Source organism: Fragaria vesca, linkage group LG5 (assembly GCF_000184155.1).
Source record: "Fragaria vesca subsp. vesca linkage group LG5, FraVesHawaii_1.0, whole genome shotgun sequence".
Lineage (NCBI taxonomy): Eukaryota > Viridiplantae > Streptophyta > Magnoliopsida > Rosales > Rosaceae > Fragaria > Fragaria vesca.
In genome coordinates, this window is record NC_020495.1 from 622053 (window position 1) to 643967 (window position 21915).

Genomic DNA, 21915 nt, shown 5'->3' on the forward strand with positions numbered 1-21915 from the left:
GAGAGAGAGAGAGTGTGTGTGTGTTTTATATCAATCGACTATAAACCATCACTTTAATCATATATTGATATATAGATTTGTGTTTTTGATTCTTGTATCTATTCAGAGTTATTTATAAATTTCGACACTTTTAATACAGTGTGATTTATATGACATAATATTTTGGTAAATAGGTTGTGTAGATTAGGTCGGGTGATTCGTTTGACAAACAAATTGAATTTGAATTTTTGATTTTCCGATTCATTTCAAGTTTACTTACATAGTTCGACATTGACATGATCCGAATCCAACACAACGCGACATCTCATTGACAAGCCTATATGAGTTAGGTTGCCGAATATGTATTAATACAATCATGAAAACGACTACTCACCTATACCATGAATGGTGCTAATTTCCAAAATTGGAAATTTGATCAATAATGTTCACCACATGATGTACAAGATTTTATAGCTAATCAGTTTAGTATTCGTTGCTCGTAGTACTATAAAGTAGAAAATTTGTTGCTCTACATGCCACATACAAATCTCTAACTCAACAGAATTTAGCTATATCTCTCGTAAGTACGTACTTTGTCAATTGAGTAAAAGTTATAGGAAATTGAGAATAGAAATCAAGAGAAAATATATCATCTTTCATTCATGAATATGTCACCATTAGGTCTAATTAGATAATACAAGTACATGAGGAACTTACATAAGTTCCTAACTTCCTATTACAATGCCAATATTATGATCGAACTTGATATCTCTCCCTTAATTCTATACTAATCTTAGTTAAGGCAAACAGCCGCACTCATAGAATCGAGCTTCCTTTTAACAGTAGATCACATATCGAATTCAAAGCCTTTCCAACTTGAAGTTGCAAAGCAATCAATCACCCCATTTAACCATATCCTGACAATCTCTTCGTTTAATTTTCTTTTAAAGAGAGTGTCAATTGTAACATGTTAACATACATTTCCAACAGTAAAATGACTAAAATCACAAGGCAGGCCAAGAAAATTAACCATCAAACTTGGTCACGCATCCCATTACGTGAATAACTCCAACAAAACTAAACTTTCTTGTGGTCTGCCTTAATTTGTTCAGTGTTGTATTTTAACCCTTCAGTCCATTCATTCCATTCGGCAAGGCAATGCCGTCCCTGTACACCCTATGCTACCCTAACTTTTACCATGCCTGACTCAACAACACCACCCTATAAATGGCAAGCATTTCAATTCATTTGTACAATCAAACCGATCAAGCTCATCATCTCAAACCAACCAACTTTTAAGACCCTAGTTACCTCCATACTAGCTAATCCCAAACTCGCAATGGCCTCTACTCAGCACTTTGTCATCCTTGCCATCATCCTAGCCATTTTTGCCCCTTCAATCCTGGCTACCGATTACATCGTTGGCGACGGTAAAGGTTGGACTATTAACTTCGATTACCAAGCTTGGGCTCAGGGAAAGATGTTCTACGTCGGCGATATCCTCGGTAAGCATATTAACAAGCACTAACTTGCACCTATGCATCATCTTGTAATCTTTGTTTTGGGAACTAGTTTCAGTTTTCTGATGATTCTTCATCTCATGCAGTTTTCAATTACCCCCAAGGAGTACACAACGTGTACAAAGTGAACGGCACCGGGTTTCAAGAGTGTGCAGTCCCTGCCGGCGTCATGCCTTTAACAAGTGGAAATGATGTGATCAACCTCGCAACCCCAGGAAGAAAATGGTACATTTGTGGTGTTGCTAGGCATTGTTCTGTTGGACAGAAGCTCTTCATCACTGTCATGCCATCGATGGCTCCCAGCCCAAGCCCCCTCTCTGCCTCATCCGCTGTTCCTAGCCCCAGTCCCACCGCCAGATGCAGCTAGTCGAAGTGTTAGCGCAGCAGAGTATGGGCGGCTGGTGATTACTATCAGATATTGTTCTTAGAGTATTTGTTTCTAGTTAAGAATAAGCGTCAGCAATTTTGTTATACTACACACACTATATTGGAATTGATCTCTACATTCTTTATAAATTGCGGAAAAGAAACAAGATCTTATATCAAATCAAAGTATAATGGCACCGATGAATGCATATGATTGGAGCCTTGGAGGGTTATCTTGACTAATGAAATTGCATTTATCAATCAGAGTCCTGAATTTGGGGATCAACTACCAATTCAGATAGAAGCCAAACAGTCATAGAACATAGACCCAGATTTGGCTCCATGTGATTCCATTTCTTAGTTGTATAACTCAATCTCAAAGACTCAAAACTCATCCTGAGTTGCACAAGGAATTGGGGATAACAGCACTGGATAGAGGAAGCCTCAACTACCACCAACCAAACCTAGTGCAATTAGATCGATGGCGATAGGGCAGTACCCAAAGAAAAGGCCAGATAATCAGAACAAAGGCAAAAGAATAAAACATACCACATGCTTATTGTGACTGACAACATGGCATTTGTATCCTACAAACTACGCAGTCTACATTAGAAGAACCTCTTGGATTCTTGGTGGGGATATAAATTTCATGAACACCAAGTACTTAATGATGGGCCAGCTTAATTGTGGCTGGTTATATAACAGACAAGAAAGCTATATCTATCAAGAACAACAGGGAATTCACTATCCAAATCTCAAATAAGAACTCATAATTAAAGTTGAAAGCTATATGAAAATGGGGAATAACATGGAATTTTGATATAGATAGCAAATCCAATCTCATAGAATTTTAACATAGAAAATGGTGTTTCTTCACTGCTTCATATTTCAAATCTGAATAATTTCTTAATATATAATCCATGAACTCAAATACTATGTACTTATTTAGAAATTCATCTCCTGAATCCAACCTACAGGAATCCTTTTGTACTGAATTCATTCAATTTTTGACAGAACCTTAGTCGCATCTGATGAAAAACTCAATGTCCAAATCCTACAACCTATAAGTCACACAAGCAATTTCAATATAGACAAACAAGCTAAACTAGGTTATTTACTCTTGTTATCCTAAGCCAAAAAAATAATATATCAACAATTCCTATAGGTTAATTGTGACGGTAATTGCATCAGCAGAGTATTATTGGTTAGCAATAATTGAGCAAAATCTTAATTATTAGTCACATCAGATGAGAGAGATGGGAGAAGATACTTTTGAATATGTGAATAAGTTGAAATGCATATTATGCATACTGTAAACATTATCAGATGTGGTGGGTACCCTATAGCATTAGTGTAACATATATCTCGGTCCTAATCACTGATCTGTTATACGACCCTGTTGGTGCTCATCAATATACTTGCCTGATATGTATCTAATTCTCCAAACCTTCAATCCCCATTCTCCATGTGCAGGGAGAGGTTGCAACTATAGGTTTCTCTCCTGCTCTATATCTTGAACTCTCGAGGGATATGTGCACACAACTGCGTTATTCATTTTTGGTCTGTTTTCTAACAGCTCAAGTTGTTAAGTCTAATGGTTGTCTAACAATAGTAATATACCCCTATAGTTACACTCAGTCACTCATGTCCAAAGAAACTCAGACTGCATTGAATATTAATACCCTGTATTCTTATTCTCATTTCTGGAAGACAAGCACAGAAGCACTCCAGCCTCTAAACTAGTTCCAAGAGTTACAAAACAATGATGTAATCATGATGCAAAACAAACAATCCAAAGAATGCTATGCTGCCGACGCAAACATTTATATGATGGAAAATAAAAAGTAAGAAATACAAAAGCAAATACACATATAACTACAAAAGAATCACCAGAATTGCATAGTCATAAGAGGGCGGGGGGAAAAAACAGAGAAGATCTTAACAATTGAATTGGAAGAGAAATTTTTCCTCCCCCAACAAAGTAAACTTAAAATTGATATCAGAGTTGTATGTCCAATTGTGGATATTTCATAAAGTTACACACAGGGTAAAGTGAAAGAGAAAACTTACATATTCTCTGCTATACCCTATCAACAACAATTAAAGAAAAAAAAAAAAAGGCAGACAAAGAGCATATCTTTTGTTTCTCTTTCTCCACCAATCCTATACACTCCATTCGCATTTTACTTTGATCCAATTTCTCTCCTTTTGATCCCATAAATCAAATTAATAACGAAAGGAAACAACAATTATAAAAACAAAAAATTCGTACCCGAATTTCTGGCGGTAGAGTCAAGTCAAAATGAATGTGTGAAAATCTTTATTCTTTGCTGTATCAATGAGTTGTAACTTTGGACCTCTTCTTGGCCTCGCTGTAAAGCACCACCCCCATGATGGTCACGGCAAACCCCGTCATTCCCATCACCGTCACCGGGTTCCGGAATATCAAAACCGACACGACGGCAGCCACGGCCGCCTTGGCATTTCCTAGCACCTGAAGCGTCAACGCGCTTGTGTGCTTGGTCACCAAGAAGTTGGTCAAGTTGACCAAGTACGCCACGGTGGCGTTCCCGAGCAACAAGAACACAATGTAAGGGTCTCCCTTGGCCTTCTCTATCGTCATCGCCGCCACGTTGCCCTCAACGTAAAGAGTAAACGGCAGCAGAATGCAGGCGGCCATCGGCGCCATGTAGAGAAGCAAGTTCATCGAGTGGAGCTTCTCCGAGTCGTTGGTCAGTAAAATCCCCTGCACGACGGACTTCAAGGCCCGGCCGGCGGTGGACCCCACGCAGACGAGGAACCCGAAGAGATGGAAAAGCGGCTCGCTGTTGCTGGCCAGGACGATCCCGAAAACAACGGGCAGAAGCGCGCCGTAAACCTCGGCCGATTCCTTCTTACAGGTGATTATGCATGCGAAGATCGCAGTAAAAAACGGGGTGGTGGCCCCGATTGCCTGGTTGAATGAGACGGGGAGGTAGCGGAGGGAGGTGTTGCCGCAGACGACGGAGAAGCAGAAGATGGCGCTGAGGGCGAAGATCTTGAGGAACTGACGCCGGGAGACGATGTGCTGACGTGGCACGAGCTCGAGGAAGTGGATGGCGACGTAGCTGTAGGCGGCGCAGGAGAGCATGTGGAGCATTGTGAGGAAGATAGGGTAGCGGTAGCCGTAGTAGCTGAGGAGGTACTTGTTGAGGAGGAGGACTCCGATGTTGGACAAGTACCACGACCCGATGATCGCCGCCGTGGATAGAGTCGGCGTGAGGAGGAAGGATCCGCCGTAGGTGGAGTAGCTAGTGCCGTTGCGGACGTCGCCGGGGGGAGTGGCGGGGATGTCGACGGCGAGGTCGGCGGCGGGGGAGGAGGAGGCGTCGAGAAGCCGCGGGTTGCTCATACGACGCGTCGTCCATGTCTGGGCTTCCACCATTTGGTTTCTCTCTCTCTCTCTCTACTCAGATCTGGAGTGGATGACAAGTTGGGGGTAATGAAAGAGTGGAAGGGGATCCGATCGGACGGAGGAGATTCAGATTTGGAGGAGGAGGTGGGGGTGGAGCCGTCGGATTCGGAAATGGAGGGAATAAAGAGGGGGATTAATGGAGTCATTGGGACGCGTGCTTTTTATATATAGTGAGTTAGAGTGTCGGTGTTGTTTTCTGGTTGGTTGTACTGTGGTTTTCTCCTTAGTAGTTAGTTTGGTGACGCGGCTCTGACTCCGGTCTTTTTACTGTTTTACTAGGGAAACTGGTAAATTTCAGACAGCCGAACGTTCACACGTGGGGATGGACAAGGCCTCGACTAAGGCCCATCCAACTTTAATGACCTGGGTCAGTGCTATGTTGGGCTGATCGATCAGCCTGCTTCAATCCTGAACAAGAAACCCAACATGTCTGGTTTCCAAAGCAAGAGGAGCTCACCAATTAAGCAATCAATTCGAGTCTCAACCAATATGAACAATGATCTTACACCAACCGGCCAACCCTAGTTTAATTACAATGGCATTTCAGGTTTCTTAATAGCCTCTTCATGATGATAAGCTTCTTCCATATGCTTTGTTGGATTGCGTCGACCTCGGCGTCGATCTCCATTCATGTTTTCCCCAGAGCTAGCCCAACAGTACTGGTGCAAAAGATCGAAACCAAATCAGAATATGGTCACAAACAGAGACAAGTGAGAGAGCTAAGACTCCTAATAATAAGAGCATGGCCGCATGGTTGCAAAGGTTTCTTTGAGTACGTACGTACTTACTCCTAGGCTTGCGCCAACCCGAGCAAATCAAGAGTAAAGACATAACTTCCGCACGCGTAAGTTCCCATGCATTCATGTTCATAGCTCAACGTAAATAGATTTGGAGACCTTATTAGTATAGAACTATAGATTTTTTTTTTTTGGCAAACAAAATTTTATTAAATACAAAAGATATAACCTAAGAGAGGAACATGAAGCCAAAACCTCCTAGAAAAAAAATAGAAAAATCAAAAAGCAACCAAAACATGAACAAGAAGAGCACAGACCAATCACATCAAAGATCAAGACGCACAACAGGAGTCCGATTACGGGCAAGGTAAGGGTCTTATAAATCCTTCTTATTCTTTAATTTTTTCTTTTGAGATTTCAGGAGAGACTTGAGTAGATTCTCATCTTCCAAAGTTTCACCCTCATCATACCAGAAACTCAGAGGGCTCACCCTATCAGTCTGGGCATATGTATGATGACCAAGGGGTTCTTCATTTTCTAAATCACCCTAACAAAACTTGGTTTGATAAACACTAGATACTAGCAAATAAAGCCGAATCTATATTATTATTGTTAATCAAAATTTCATTTCGGTCTCCAATTGTGTCTCTGCTCAGACACAATCTGAGGGACATGTGTTACTACCATGTTTTGCTCAACACTAGTTGTATTATGATTACCCTCTATTGTTTGTTGAATAGCTAGTAGTAACCCCAGCGACCATAGTGAGCAGCTCATGCTCAACTAAATCACCACCAGTACCACATGGATTCTCCATTAGTTGTGTATCAATAGGATTAGGAGATGGAGACTTACTAGCAAAAGACGGACCTTCTTCAAGGTCATTCATCGCCAGATGAGTATTATCCACCGTCACTTGCTTCCCATTATCTAACTTTTCTGGTTGTTTTTGAACAAAAATTTGCTTAGCTTTACGGTGGCGACGCCGGGGCTTTCGAGAACGGCCACGAGCTTCATCGGTCTCCTCAAGTCGTATAGACTTTTGAACTAATTTACATGTAGAAACCAGGGACTCAGGGAGACGCTCATATTCAACCTCCACCACTATGACGACCTCGCCGGTTTTCCTACGCACAGTTAACTCACATGGAGGAGCAGATGACAAGTCTACATCAACCAAAACCCTAGCAAAACAACAGACGAGTAAACAAAGCAAAAGACTAATTATACAATGGCGCATAAATCAGCGTAGAAATACATATGTACAAAAGGAAAAAGGATTCCTAGGCCAAAACCACTTCCAAAATATACAAATTGATATAGAGAGTACAGATCGACAAGTCGGGCATACCCTAAACTTGAAGAGGATGTAAAACAACACATTTTAGTACATTAATAAAAGAAAATTATTAAATAACTCTGAGCACATTATTGCTGGTCTCTATGTACTGACGGAGGTACACTAAGACCAACATTTTGAAGATGGTCAATTACACTATAATTGTAGGACTAAATGGTTACAATTATATATAATTGTAATGATCTGGTCCTTTTTTTATATAATAATATGTCACGTAATAATGACTAGTTTGATATGTTGGACTATATAATCTCTTTCTTCGTTGTATCTTGCCATATTCATCACCATAATCAATTAGTTATTAACTAATCATTTTACATGCATGTAAACTTTCAATATATAATCATTTACATATATAAATGAAATTATACATCAACAAAAACAATAAGTTAACACATAATTTTGACAGATAATTTAAAATTTTATATATCTTTTTTCGTATTTCATATCTCGGTCCCTTTAGACTTATAGTTCTACCTCCGCCCTTGTCTCTATGGTAGAGTTATGTTTGCACACTACGTTATACTTTGTTACATTGCAGCTCGCAATATAAGCTTTATTTAGGATTGGATCTTAATGTAGTCTTATTCATGTTTGTTTTGTAGGAACTTTAAGGTGCCCCTTGTCCTGCAAGCTCTTGACAGTGTCGTATAGGCTCTGCTTCACTGGGGTGAACTTGAAACCCAAGTCTCGTAGCTTCTGGTTTGAAAACTTGTATGGTTTGGCTCTGGGTTTCCCATGATCTTTCAACCTGCAAAACTATCAGGGAAATGTGTTTTGAGTAGCAGGTGAACAGACCCGTAATGATCGATAATGAAGAAGTGCTGGCTACTACTTACTTGGTGGGTATTGGGTATTCAGGGAAGGACTTGGCAAGGATGTCAACGACATCTCTACGATGAAGCATGCTCTCACCGCAGATATAACGGCCAGAGGCAGAGGCAGTTTCATACACCAGTATGTGTGCTAATGCCACATCCAGAACACGCACATAGGCCTGAACTGAATTGGCATAAGTCTTGGTTGAGCCATTCAAATATTTTAGGATGTGGATGGTGCTGGCGTTGATGGTTGGTTGGAGCAGTGGTCCGAAAAACCACAACTGGGTTCACCACAACCAAGTCCATTCTTCTCTCTTTTGCCTCATCCCATGGATCTTGCTCCGCCAAAGTTTTCCCATAGCAGTACCAGTTCTGAAAGTTCAGTTGTTTTGCAGAAATCGATCAAAGTGTTTTAGGGCTTTGAAATTTAAACATGATATTTCAGAACCCTTAATTTAAACATGATATTTCTTGTGAAAATGCTTACAAGTCATCCTTCTTATATAAGGTATGCTTGATTTACCTTGGTGTTCTTGCAAAACTCCAGGTCACTCCAACAGGACTCATCGACAACCAGATCAGGATCTCTGGTGGGTTCATGTAGACGGCACCAATTGAAGATGTCAAGACCACGCGTTTAACCTTGGCTTCAGAAGCAGCAACCATCACATTCTTCGTTCCGATCACCGCCGGCTCCACTATTTGTTTCTGTACATGCAAATCATATTATTATTGTATGATCTTCTAATAATCAGAGAGCTTAAGCAGCGCATACTTTCTTTTCTTTTACATGAAAATGTACTGCATTATATCTGTGATTTGTGTAATGTTTATAGCTGATCGATATTCATTCTGAAGAAAAAAAAAAAAAACAGTATAGCTACTGTAAATATTCGTGATAAATTAAGATTAGGGATTAACGGTGAATAGTGATTTTGTTTAATTGGATTTTGAGGTAACTTTCGGAAAGCTCTTCTAGCTAGATTGCTGAAACTTTCACCAACTGAAAGAAGTCTTCCTCTTCAAAACAAGAAAGAGAAAAAAGGGCTCATTATTTGTACTAGGAATGAGTCCGCCACATAGATCACAATCAACAAATGTAAGTGACTAAGAGATCGATTTCCCACCAACTGAAAAGGACAAAGTAAGAAAGAAAGCAAGGGAAACAAAGGGCGGGCGACAGTCACCGTTGTCAACTTACCGGATCATCAGTTACAGGGCATGCTGTGTGGAAAACGCCATCACAGCCGGCAATGGCATCTTTAAGGCTGTCGAAATTGAGAAGATCGGCTTTTCGCAAGGTCAACCTCTCTCTGGCTCCTTCAAGCTCTCTCAAATGAACGTTCTTCGGGTCATCTGTGAGTACACGACACAAAAAATGAGATTTCAACGTACGCATAATCAGTAAAGGAAATAAATACCTGTTTATGCATATAATTTGCATGCACACATTCGTTGGAGGCAAAAATTCACAAATGCATGGTTACAGATAGGCCTGGGACTTTTGGACCCGTAAACCGCAAAACCGGCCTGAACCGGACCGAAACCGACGGTTCGGCGCAGTTTCTGCAAGAAATTACAGCTTGTTTTGCTTGAACCGAACCGGTCTAACTAACTCGGTTCGGTTCCGGTTCTGTGAAAAAAAAAAAAAAAACTGTAGGAACCGTTGGATCTTAATACCTTTAATCTCCACCGTCAGATCGAAGTAACAAAAAACCCTAAAAACTTATCACTCTCTCCCACTCTCTCGCAGTCTCTCTTTTGAGTCTTTTCTGCAGTCTGCCTCATCTCTTCCTCATCTATTTTCTGAGTTTTCTCTCTTTTTCAATTGAAATTCATAAGATTAAGTTATAAGATTTGCTTCCTCTTCACCATTTTCAGTTCTCAACTGTAAGTAATTTTGTTTATGTGATTCAATTTCACTTTTATATAAACTGTAAGCATGTTGGATTGTAGTTTTTGCTTCGTTTTCGTTGATTCTCGTCTTCCCCTCGTGTTTCTAGTTCTTTTTCGTGTTCAGATTGTAGTACGTTGTCTTCATTGATCTAAACTTATAATCATTGTACTGTTTCGTTTGATTCATTTTCTTTGAATTAACAGGTTGGCAATGTCGTCTGAAGAGTATGATTCAGACTACGATTATGTAATAGAAACTGAAAGAAGTGGAGATGAGGTAGAAGTGGTTCAACCAAGCTCAGAAACAGTAACTACAGCTCCTCGTTCATCAAAAGAGAATGATAAGTTTAAGCCTGCTAGAAACATGAGGGGAAGGAGGCTGAGGGCTGCTGCTAAAGAGAGGTCAAGAGTGTGGGCGCATTACACCAGATATGACGAACCAATAATGGGGATTGTAGATGGAAAGGAGCAGCAAATTGGCATTGAAAAGAGAGCGCAATGTAAGTACTGCCCCACTACTCTGAAATGTGATTCTAGAGCAAATGGTACTAGTTCACTTGCAAAACATACTGAGACTGTTTGCAAAGGTTATCCTGATAAAGTCGATTTAGAGACTCAACATATAATGAATGCTAATGTGTTGGACCCAAATGGGAATGTAGTTGTTAGAAAATGGTCAGAAGATGCATGTCTAGATGTTGCTTGTGTTATGATTGTGTTGGATGAATTGCCTTTTAGTTCAATTGAAAGGCCGGGGTTTAAACATTTCTGTAAAGTAGCAATACCAAATTGGATTCCACCTTGTAGGAAAGTTGTAGTGAAGAATTTTTTGCGCATGTATGATACCAAAAAGAAGGAGTTAAGGAAAGAACTGAGGTCACATTCTGTTTGTTTGACTACAGACACATGGACCTCATGCCAAAACATCAATTATATGGTGATCACGGCGCACTTCATTGATGGTGGATGGAATATGCACAAAAGAGTCCTTAATTTTTGTGTGATACCTAACCACAGTGGGAATAGCATAGGAAAAATATTAGAAACTTGCATGATGGAGTGGAATTTAGATAAGGTACTGACTATATCAGTAGATAATGCATCAGCAAATAAGGTAGCAATAGAGTACCTTATAGAGAAAATGAGTGGATGGCCTAGGCAGCCCATTTTTGGAGGAAAATATATGCATGTGAGATGCTTGGCTCATATTCTAAACCTAATTGTGAAGTCTGGTCTCCATATAATGAACAAGTCAGTGGCTAGCATTAGAAATGTTGTTAGGTATGTGAGGAGTAGTGGACAAAGGCTTGAAGCATTTAAAGCATGTGTTGAAAAAGAGAAGATACCTTGTAAAAAGGTTTGTGTGTTAGATGTGCCAACAAGGTGGAATTCAACCTACATGATGCTAGATACGGCTTTACAGTTAAAGAAGGCTTTCAACAGAATGGCAGATGAGGAAGATGGAAGATATATAAGTTATTTTGATGAAGATGAAGAGTTGAATGATGAAGGAGAAGAGGCAGAATCTCAAGTAGTTGTTGCAACACAACAGCAAAAGAAGAGGGTAGGGCCTCTAGTTGTATCTGATTGAGAGAAAGCAAGTGTTTTGGTCAAGTATCTGAAAGTTTACTTAGACACAACAGTGGATGTGAGCGCGCAATTGAAGCCTACGGCACACAAACGGCACACAAAGCTTTTGTGGACATAGCCATAGTCAAAGCAGAGTTAGATGAGATGTTCAATAAACCATTATCTAGTGATGCAAGTGAGACTGATAAGGTGTTGCATGGTATGTCCAACAAAATGAGGGCCAAGTTCAGAAAATACTTTGGATCAGTAGATGACATCAATCAGCTTTTTTTTATTGCACTTGTCTTGGATCCGATGTACAAATTGAAGAATGTTGAACATGTGTGTCATACAATGCTTAACATGAGAAGTGATGCAATAAGGAGAAAAAGTGATGAAGTGAAGCAGCTTTTGCTAGAGTTGTGTGATCTATATGCAACATTAGAAGTTGAAAAGGCTGAATCTAGCCAATCCAGTGCAGCAAAGAGGAAAAGAAGTGTGGGAGAGGGCAGCAGCAACACACCAACACCAAGTGTGCAGCCAGAAGGGGTATTAGGGAAGAGGGCAGCTATGCTTGAGGCGTGGAACAAGCAACTTGAAGGTGTGTTGGAGGAGAGGTTGATAGATACTTGCTTGATCCTATAGAGAAGCCTAAAGATAGGGAGAAGTGGAGTATTTTGGATTGGTGGAGGTGTAATGGTTCAAAATATCCCAACTTGCAAGTTGTTGCAAGAGATGTTTTAGCAATCCAAGTGTCAACAGTGGCTAGTGAGAGTTCATTCAGTACTGGAAAGAGAGTGATTGATCCACATAGGAGTTCATTAACTCCTAGGACTGTTGAGGCCTTAATCTGCCTCCAAAATTGGCTCAAGTCTGATGCAATTATGGGGTTACAATATATTCCAAGTATTGAGGAAATGGGGTGGTTTGAAGATGTTGAAAAAGGTATCTAACTTGCAGCTATTTTCATTTTATTGTTCAGCGTTTTAGATTCAAATATGCAACTAACATGAGCTTATATTATGTGCAGAACAAGCAGAAGAAGAGAGAATAAGATTAGAGAAGCTTTAGTTGGCAATTCAAGAAGAGGAGCTAGCCACTCATCAAAGCCGAAAGGCTGCAAAGGTTTCCAAATCTTCAAAAAGCAGTGATGCTTCAAAAACTTCGAAACCTTCAAAAGCTTCCAAATTTTTCAAAAAGTTCAAAGTTTGGAAAAAGAAACAAATGATCCCAGGTTTGCATTATGTTTAATTGTTTATGTTCAACAGTTCAGTTTTGAGTTTTTATATACTTGTGTCTTGTGTAAGTTGTGTTAGAGAGGAAGTAATGTACAGTATGTACTAATGTTACTATTGCAATAGGTTTTGCTGGAGCTGGAGCCTTTGTAATAGTGAAGAGTGGATATTAGAATTTAGAAGTCTAAAAATACAAGCTGCCAACTTGCTAAGTGCTAGCTGATGCTGCTGATCAACTTTGAAGCCCTCTGCCCTCCAGCCCCTCCTATATCTATTAATATTATCTTGTTGTTATTTGGACTTGGAAGTTTGGAACTGTGTCATGTTTCCATTGTTTTGCTTGGAGACTTGGAGTTGTGTTTTTATTGTTTGCCACTTTGCTTTTGCTGCATTTCTTTCTATTTGACATTTGACAATTGGTAATTTGGTATGTTCACTATGTTGGTTTGAACTTTGAAACATTGTTGCATTGAGTGCATTCATGTTTTGAGACTTTCATGTTGTACTGGACAAAAATCAGAAAATTTTGCAACTGATCATGTTGCATAGGAACCGCAGAACCGTAGAAACCGAACCGGTTCCAAACGGTTCGGTTTGGGTGCGGTTCTTAAGTAAAAAAATTTAAAAACTGAACCGTTTACGGTAAACAAATTTACTATGCGGTTTTACTGTTTTTTTTACCCAATCCGAACCGTCCCAGGCCTAGTTACAGAGCTTAGTTTATGGTAGTCTCTACCTGGATTTCTTGCGGTTCCTCTCACATTATAGCCTCTCTCCAGAAGGAGCTTGACAATCCAAGAAGCAATAAAGCCTCCCGCCCCTGTCACACAGACAGTTTGCCCGGTGCCGGAAAGTGAGGATCGATCTATGATGATGATCGTCACACATCATAGTTTATGTTAATGCACGTTGATAAAAAAATAATCTACAAATTCTAGAGAATCTAGACTAGCCAAGAGTAGCCTAGAATTGCTAGTTGATAACTTGATACAGAAACATCAAACAAGCAAGTGTTGCACGTAGTAATATAGGATCTACAAATGCTAGAATGAGTGGTGGTTAATTAACCACTTACCGTCGGTGGCTATGTCTGTGGCTAGCCCTTCCCCCCCCCCCCCCCCCCCCCCCCTCCTCCCCTCCCTCCTACCACCACAAATATGGCTAGAGGACACTATCACTAATGGTGAAGCCCACATTTGTGTGGTAGTGCCCAACCTCTCGGTTTGTGCACGGTGTGTCGTTTACATAACATAAGCTTAGCGGCCTCATTTTTTGGCCTTCGGTCTTAGCCCGTCCTAAGGCGGGCCGGTGCTAGCCATTTTCAATTAGGGTAGGGCAAGGGTCAAGCAAATGAAACTCGGCTCTACCCTATTGAGCCCTCCCGGTCCTAAAAGCCCGCCCTTTAAGCCCTAATAATTATTTATTTTCTATTGTTTTTAATATGTTTCTTATTTTTATACAATACAACTAATCTTGTAAATTTTATTTCTTTAATTTGTATTTTTCTTTGTTAAATAATGATTGATTTTTGGTGATTTAGAGATAGTTAATGAAATATATGAATATAACTACTTACATTAATAATTTTAGATGTCTTAAGTTAAATATAATGTATATGTATGTTAAATATGACTAAAAATAGGGTCTTATATCACATATATCTCTTGAGGTAATATTTGAGAAAAAAAATTAAAACTCATGAATTTATTTCGTTAAAATAAATAACGACATATTCGGCCCTTTCGGCCCTATTTAGCCCTATTCAAAGGGCCGACCCTACCCGGCCCTATTAACCCTAACGAATTGGGCTTTAAGGGCGGGTAAGGGCTTGCATATTTGAGCCCCGGTCCGACCCTACCTGGCCCTAAATTTTGTTGACCAAGTCAAAGCCCTACCTGACCCTACCCTAAGTCCTAAAATTTAGGGTAGGGCCGGCCCTAGCCCGGCTCATGATGAGGCCTAAGCTTAGGCAAACAAAAACACGTGTGCGGGGAGAAAGCCCTTGTAGGTTGTGGAAACATGACACTCCTTGTTCAAGCTGCTTCCATGTCTCTGAGCACTGTTACTCCCCAAGAAGAGACTCCTTGTCCGTATCGGATTGACTAATTCAATCACCACCGGTTCTTTTATAGCTACAACCTGAGTTGAACTTTCAGACTCCATTCGATCAGGTTATTATCTTTCAAAAGCAGAGGCACACCCAGCCTGGACTACCTCTTCCGCATTTGCATTGCTACCAGCAGTATGAAGCTCTAGTTGCTTTTTTGTGCTTTCCAGCATATCCTGCATAATATATGGCATCATCGAGAGCATCACATAACTCAATAAGTGACTGCGAGTTGTTGAGGTTTAAAGCTAGGTGGTGAGCAATTCTTGTTCATCTTAGCAATTCCAGCTGATGCGGTGGTGCCTCACTTTGTTCCTGCATAACATGGTCAGTTGGATTCATAGAGGTAGTAGCAGGCAGCATCAATGAACTCAGACCGGGGATTCCTTATTTTTGTTTTGCCATTCTCTTCCATTCTTTTTGTGTCATTATTCAATTAGGTTTCCATTTTGCCGATGTATACTTATTATGACTATTATTCTCCAAGTATTGTAAACCCTACTTATTATGACTATTATTCTCCAAGAATAATAACAATACTTATTATTCTCCAAGTATTGTAAACCCTATAAATATGACTATTGTAATCGTTGGTAGACATGATTTATGAATAATATCGGTTTCTTTGAGACATAAATTTGCCATTCTTATTTCCGGCGTCTGGTTCCCAAGAGTTGCCTGCGTTCAGGTATCGCAGAGCTTTCCGAATTTCCCGAGGAGATTATGGAGGAAGTCCTGTCAAGGCTCCCTCCAAAATCTCTGATGAGATTCAAGTGCGTCCGTAAGTCATGGCAACGTTTGATTAGTAACTCAGCCTTCGCGGCCAAACACCTCTCCGCTTCGAAGCGCAACAAACACGCCTCGTCCACCACCGTCGTTTTAAGACGTTGTGTCGCTGATGACATCCACTCTGGCAAGAAGGAGGTTTTACTGTCGTCATTCGATCTTTGCCAAAGATTAGATGGTGACGATGAACTCCATCCTATTCTCGAGGATCTCTACAGTCCTCTATCTCCGGGTGTGGTAGATTGGCATCGCTTTTGTGTACGCATTTCAACTCATTGTGATGGAATATTATGTCTCACAGATAGTGCAAAATACATTGTTTTATGCGATCCAACTATCAAGGAATTCAAGTGTTTGCCGGCGCCTTCCCTAGGATCATGTGCTGACGGATTTGGTTATGATCTCAAATCGAAAGATTACAAAATCGTTCGAGTTTTAAATAACGGGTTTCAAGAGTTCAAGGATGGTATGCGTAGGCGTGTTGTTGCTCATCCTCCCACCAGGGGCGGATCTACTTAAGAGGCTATATGGGCTGAAGCCTAGACAAAAATCTATGATATATATCACTAGCTGTGCTTATGGTACCAATATCATTGCTAATTCAGTTGGCAAATGGCTTCGTAAAGATTTTCATCTCCTATCTTGACTTGGGTTCGATTCCAGCTTTCATCATCCTCCGTTTTCTTTTGTCCCCATTGCCTGCTTTCCCCTTCCTCTTTCTACATTTCTTCTTTGTTTTCTTTTATCTTATTTTTTCATTCAATAATTTCCTATTTTCTATTACTATTTATTATTTTCTTCCCCCATTTTTTTCTCCATCTTAAGAAAATTGGGTTTAATGAGGACATTATATATTACTCTCCTTGAAGTATCTTTTTGACATGGAAACAATATTGAAAAAAAAAAATCACATATACGGGTGTAAACTAGCCTAGAAGAAATTTAATTCCTAGATCCGCCACTGCCTCCCACAGCACAAATATACAGCCTTCATACAAGTTCTTGGAAAGAAATCAAAATTATTGATAATTTGGTTACGAAAACTACTATATATCGGCCCCAGTCTCATTCCATATACCGTACGTGATGGCATTCTTTACTGGTGTGGAACCGGAGAACTGCGACAACCGAATTACATTAGGACGTCTGACTATTCAAAAGATGAAGAGGATGAATATCCAATTGACTTGATGAAAGACTGCATTGTTTCGTTTGATATAGGGAACGAAGCATTCCAAGTTATATTTGCCCCAAATGATTGTGATTTATCTTATTGTGGGTTTGGATTATGGAACAAATCAATTGCTTTTTGTACTAGTACGCCTCGTCCTTGGAGCCCTCATCCATCAACGGAGGATACTCGAGAGATTTGGGTGATGGATGACTTTGGTGGTGGTGAGGGTTGTTGGACTAAACACTTGACTTTTGAGCCCGCAGTACCAGCTGACATTTGCGGGTAATTGGGAGTGTTTTGTTACAATGAGCAATTAGTTACCGTCTTCAAATCCCAGTCGGCAGTAATCTTTCAAGAAGTTTTTACCAACAAGTTTAGACGTCTTCCTCTGAACACCGAGCTGATGGATTACAATCAAGTTGTCGAATGTACCAGGAGTATAGTATCCATCAAATGACGTACTTGATAGCCGCGCGTGATGATGCAGCGATATATATAGCCATGTAATTCAGTTACAATTTTCACTGTGTTTCCTACCTTGTTTATCTGAATTTGTTTAGATGATCACTCAGTTATTATATATACTTGAAGCATTTAAAAATGAAAATAATTTCAAGAAGTTAATGGCAACTGACCATTATTAGTTGATTGGTTTAACACAAAACAAAATACCTATGCTACAAATTTCACAGAGGGATAGGGATTGCTCTCAAAGGTTCAGCCATCTCTACGCTGAGTCCAAAATTATCATCCATGTTCATGTTCTCTGGTGTAACTCCATCTTCAAGCTTCCAAACGAAGGAATGAATAAGAGAACCCAACATTAAGTGCAACATTCTCATTGCCAATGGCACTCCCGGACATATTCTACATCCGGCGCCAAATGGAATAAACTCAAAATTCTGACGTCTAACACCAACTTCAGACCCCAAGAACCTGTCCGGTTTGAATGAATTCGTCTCATCCCATAGGTTTGAGTCTCTGCCAATGGCCCATATGTTAACAAGCACTTGTGCTCCCTTTGGAACTGTCAAGCCTTCAATTTCTATGTCTGACTCAGCTCTTCGGGGAAGTAAGAAAGGACCTTGGTGCAAACGGAAAGTTTCTTTGACAATGGCTTGCAAGTAAGGTAGTCTAGCAATGTCGGATTCCTCAACTGGATTGCCTTTTCCAATCACTTCACTGAGCTCTAGTTGTGCTTTTGACAGTACTACAGGGTTGTGTAGTAGCTCAGCCATTGTCCATTGCAACATGATCTAAGTGGTGTCTGATCCCGCCACAAACAGAACCTATCGTCAAACATAGTCGATCAGTAAGGATCATACTGAACAGATTGACTACACAGATCACTCAAGGATCATACTACGTACAGGGTTATTATGGTACTTGAAGCATTTAAAATTTGACAATAATATCAAGAATATAATGGAAACTGACCATTATTAGTTGATAGATTTGATTTGTGCTGATCTCCTCACTGTTTTCTTCTGTAATGTTGAGAAGGGTATCCAACACATCACCATTTGTTGCAGAGTTGGTCACTTTTCTCAGCTCCAACCTTTGCTCAACTATAATGTGAATCAGATCCAAAATCTTTCCAAAATACTTTGTCATTCTCCTTCTTCTACCATTAGGATCAATCTTCCTAAGCAGTGGAAAATAGTCGGCCAAGTTTGGTTTTCCAGCCTCTATCATAATATTATGCACCATCTCCTTGAACTCCCTGGCCATTTCGGAACTCGGGTCTGCTAAATCAATCGAAAAGATTGTATTAGACATCAAATTTAGTGTTGTGGTGAAAGCTGCGCTACCAAAGTCGACTGCTTCACCAATGAGGCTGCTTTTATGGACTAATTCAAGGAGTTGCTACACTTTCTTGCGCCGCAGGTTTTGGTTAGCATCAAGCATCTTGTTGGCAAATAGCTGAGCGTTGCATATTTTTCTAAGGTTTCTCCAAAGGGGTGAGACTGGCATCCATGGCAGGCCAACAGTGTGGTGATCAAGTGCTCGAATGGAATCGGGGATTGTTCGATTGGACAAGTATCAGTCATGGGTTTGGAGGACTTGTTTAGCCATGGCTGATGAAGAAACAACTATGGAGGTTACTTGTCCAAATTTTAGGGACATCAAAGGGCCATGGATTTGGGCAAGTTTGGCAAGAGATTTGTGAGGTTGGTCACCAAGTTGGAGAAGGTTTCCGAGGATTGGAAGTGGTTTTGGACCCGGTGGAAGCTTTTTGGAGCTGTTTTTGGCTCTTGAAATTGAGTAGAGGAGGGCTTGGATCAATGTCCAGGTAAGGATAAGGTAAAGAAGAGCACTCCAGAAGTTCATCTTAAAAGCTTAGAGAAGAAGAAAGCAATACAGAAGATAAGGAAACTGTGATTCTGATTAATTGAAGAAAAGAGAGAAGCTACAGCAAATATATGATGTCTTAAGACATCACAGAGACCAACCATGTGTCCCTTATTTACAGCTCAGTATGAGCTTAAGCTAGCTAATTAACTAACAGCTAAACACTTTTACTACTAATTGGATACAATTAGTACTTAATATCCTAACATCCTCCCTCAGCTTGATGGTGATTGTGAAGCATCAAGCTGGAACATAAGAACTGATGTTGTGGAGAGCACAAGCTTTTGGTAAACAAATCTGCAAGTTGATGTTTAGAAGAAACAAACTGCAGCTTAAGAAAACCAGCCTTCACCTGATTGCGAGTAAAATGCACATCCACTTCAATGTGCTTTAACTTTGAATGATATACTAGATTAGTAGCCAATGCTAAAGCTGAAATGTTGTCACAATGAAGAACTGGAACTTCAGAAAGTTGAACATGTAAATCCTTCAGTAAGAGCAGAAGCCACATGAGTTCAGAAGTTGTATCTGCCATACTTCTATACTCAGCTTCAGTGGAGGATCTAGACACTGCACTTTGCTTTTTACTACACCAGGACACAGGAGTATCATCAAGTAAAATCACAAAACCAGTAGTAGATTTCCTATCATTAGGATCACCTGCCCAGTCTGCATCACAAAAGGCTTTAAGAGCAAGAGCTGATGTGGAAAAATTGGTTGCAGAATAACCTCTCTTGAAGAAAACACCTTGAGACATTGTGCCTCTAATGTATTTTAGAATCCTTTGAGTAGCAAGGAGATGAACATGTGTTGGAGCATGAAGGAATTGACAAACTGAATTAACAGTGTATGTAATATCTGGTATTGTGAAAGTGAGGTATTGCAGGCACCCCACCATGCTTCTGAATTGAGTAATCTCATGTGACTGGAGAGGAATTCCAATGTCTTTCAAAAGTTTTAAACCTGACTTGCATGGGGTACGTAACATGAATTGAGCAATCATCCATACCAGATTTATGAATCAGATCTTGTGCATATTTCTTCTGAGATACAAATAAGCCATCTGCATGATATTGAATTTCTAATCCAAGGAAGTAATGCAACTTTCCAAGATCCTTCATATCAAACTTTTGTTGAAGAGCCTATTTAACAGAAGCAATAAGTTCATTGCTGGTGTCTGTTATGATAATGTCATCAACATAAAGGAGAAGAAAAACATAATCATCTTTATGACATTTAGTAAACAGGCTAGGATCTCCATATGATGCTAGAAAACTAATAGAGGGCAAAAAAGCAGTGAATCTCTCATTCCATGCTCTAGGAGCCTGTTTAAGTCCATATAAGGACTTGTTCAATTTGCAGACATAATTTGGATGCTGAGTATTGACAAAACCACCAGGTTGAATCATGTAAACCTCTTCATTAAGCAAACCATGAAGGAAGGCATTCTTCACATCCATCTGATGCAAATTCCAATTATGATATGCAGCAAGACAAAGAATTAACCTTACTGTAGTATGTCTGACAACAGGTGAGAAAGTTTCTTCATAATCCACACCATATTCTTGACTAAAACCTCTAGCAACAAGTCTTGCTTTGCACCTGGCAACTGAACCATCAACATTTCTTTTAACCTTAAACAACCATTTGCAGGAAACTAGATTTTTGTTGTCAGGAAGAGGAACAAGAGACCAAGTATTTTGATTCATAAGAGCAGTGTACTCCTCATTCATTGCTTCTTTCCATTCTGGGATTTTCAAAGCATCTTTGTAATTTTGAGGTTCTGTAACACCTGGATGAGACTGAATATTGGCAAGGAGAGCACTAAAGCATTTTTTCTTTGAAATCCCTCTTTTTGCTCTTGTTACCATAGAATGATCATTAACTGGAGCATTAGAAAAACCCTGTATTGGATGAAGGATATTGGCTTCAGAAATGGAAGTTGTTGTTGGTTGCTGATCAGAATGAAGAACAACAGAAATATTGCCATCACCAGGAGCAGAAGAAAGAGAAATAGTGCCATTATTCTCTTCAAACTGAACAGTTGTATCAGTCTGTGGTGAAAATAGAATTTGAGAAATGGAGGGATCAGGAGAGAAATGAAGAACAGGATCATTATCAACAAAATCACAATGTTGACTAACTGACAGTGGTTCAAATAAATCTTGAGCACCAATATGAGAATCAGGCTGATTATTTCCTGCTACTGAGTCAACTTGAACAGTGTCAAAAGTACTAAGATGAGAAGCCTGACCTGAAGTGTGACTTTGAATGAGAGAAGTAACCTGGACAGGTGAGGGCAAAACCTGGGACTGAGTTTGAAGTAAGCATGATGATCTGATATTTTGCTAAGACTGATTACTGGAAGTTGAAGAAGGAGAAGTCTTCACTTTATCTACAGCATATGGAAAAGAAGTTTCATCAAAGCACACATGTCTTGAGACAATGTATTTTCTGCTAGTTGGATTATAACACACAAACCCTTTATATCCTGCAGCAAAGCCTATAAAAACACATTTCAATGTTTTTGGCTGTAACTTATTGGATTTATATGATGCT

The 21915-nt window shown here is 39.9% G+C and overlaps 2 protein-coding genes and 2 pseudogenes across 2 annotated transcripts in view; 2 read left to right on the plus strand and 2 right to left on the minus strand.

Moving 5' to 3' along the window:
* Positions 1-2012, plus strand: part of LOC101314666 — a 3815-nt gene extending 1803 nt beyond the window's left edge. The window contains exons 3-4 of the mRNA XM_004300683.1: positions 1215-1484; positions 1586-2012. Coding sequence (XP_004300731.1) covers positions 1215-1484; positions 1586-1866 — 551 coding nt within the window. The 3' untranslated portion in view covers positions 1867-2012. The remainder of the gene's footprint in view (positions 1-1214; positions 1485-1585) is intronic.
* A 2188-nt stretch (positions 2013-4200) lies between these two features.
* Positions 4201-15100, minus strand: LOC101314956 (annotated as a pseudogene).
* Positions 15101-15767: 667 nt separating this feature from the next.
* LOC101315244 (F-box/kelch-repeat protein At3g23880-like) lies at positions 15768-16349 on the plus strand. The gene has a single exon (XM_004300684.1). The coding sequence runs from the start codon at positions 15768-15770 to the stop codon at positions 16347-16349; it is 582 nt and encodes a 193-aa protein (XP_004300732.1).
* Positions 16350-17690: 1341 nt separating this feature from the next.
* LOC101290771 lies at positions 17691-19335 on the minus strand (annotated as a pseudogene).
* Positions 19336-21915: the final 2580 nt, after the last annotated feature.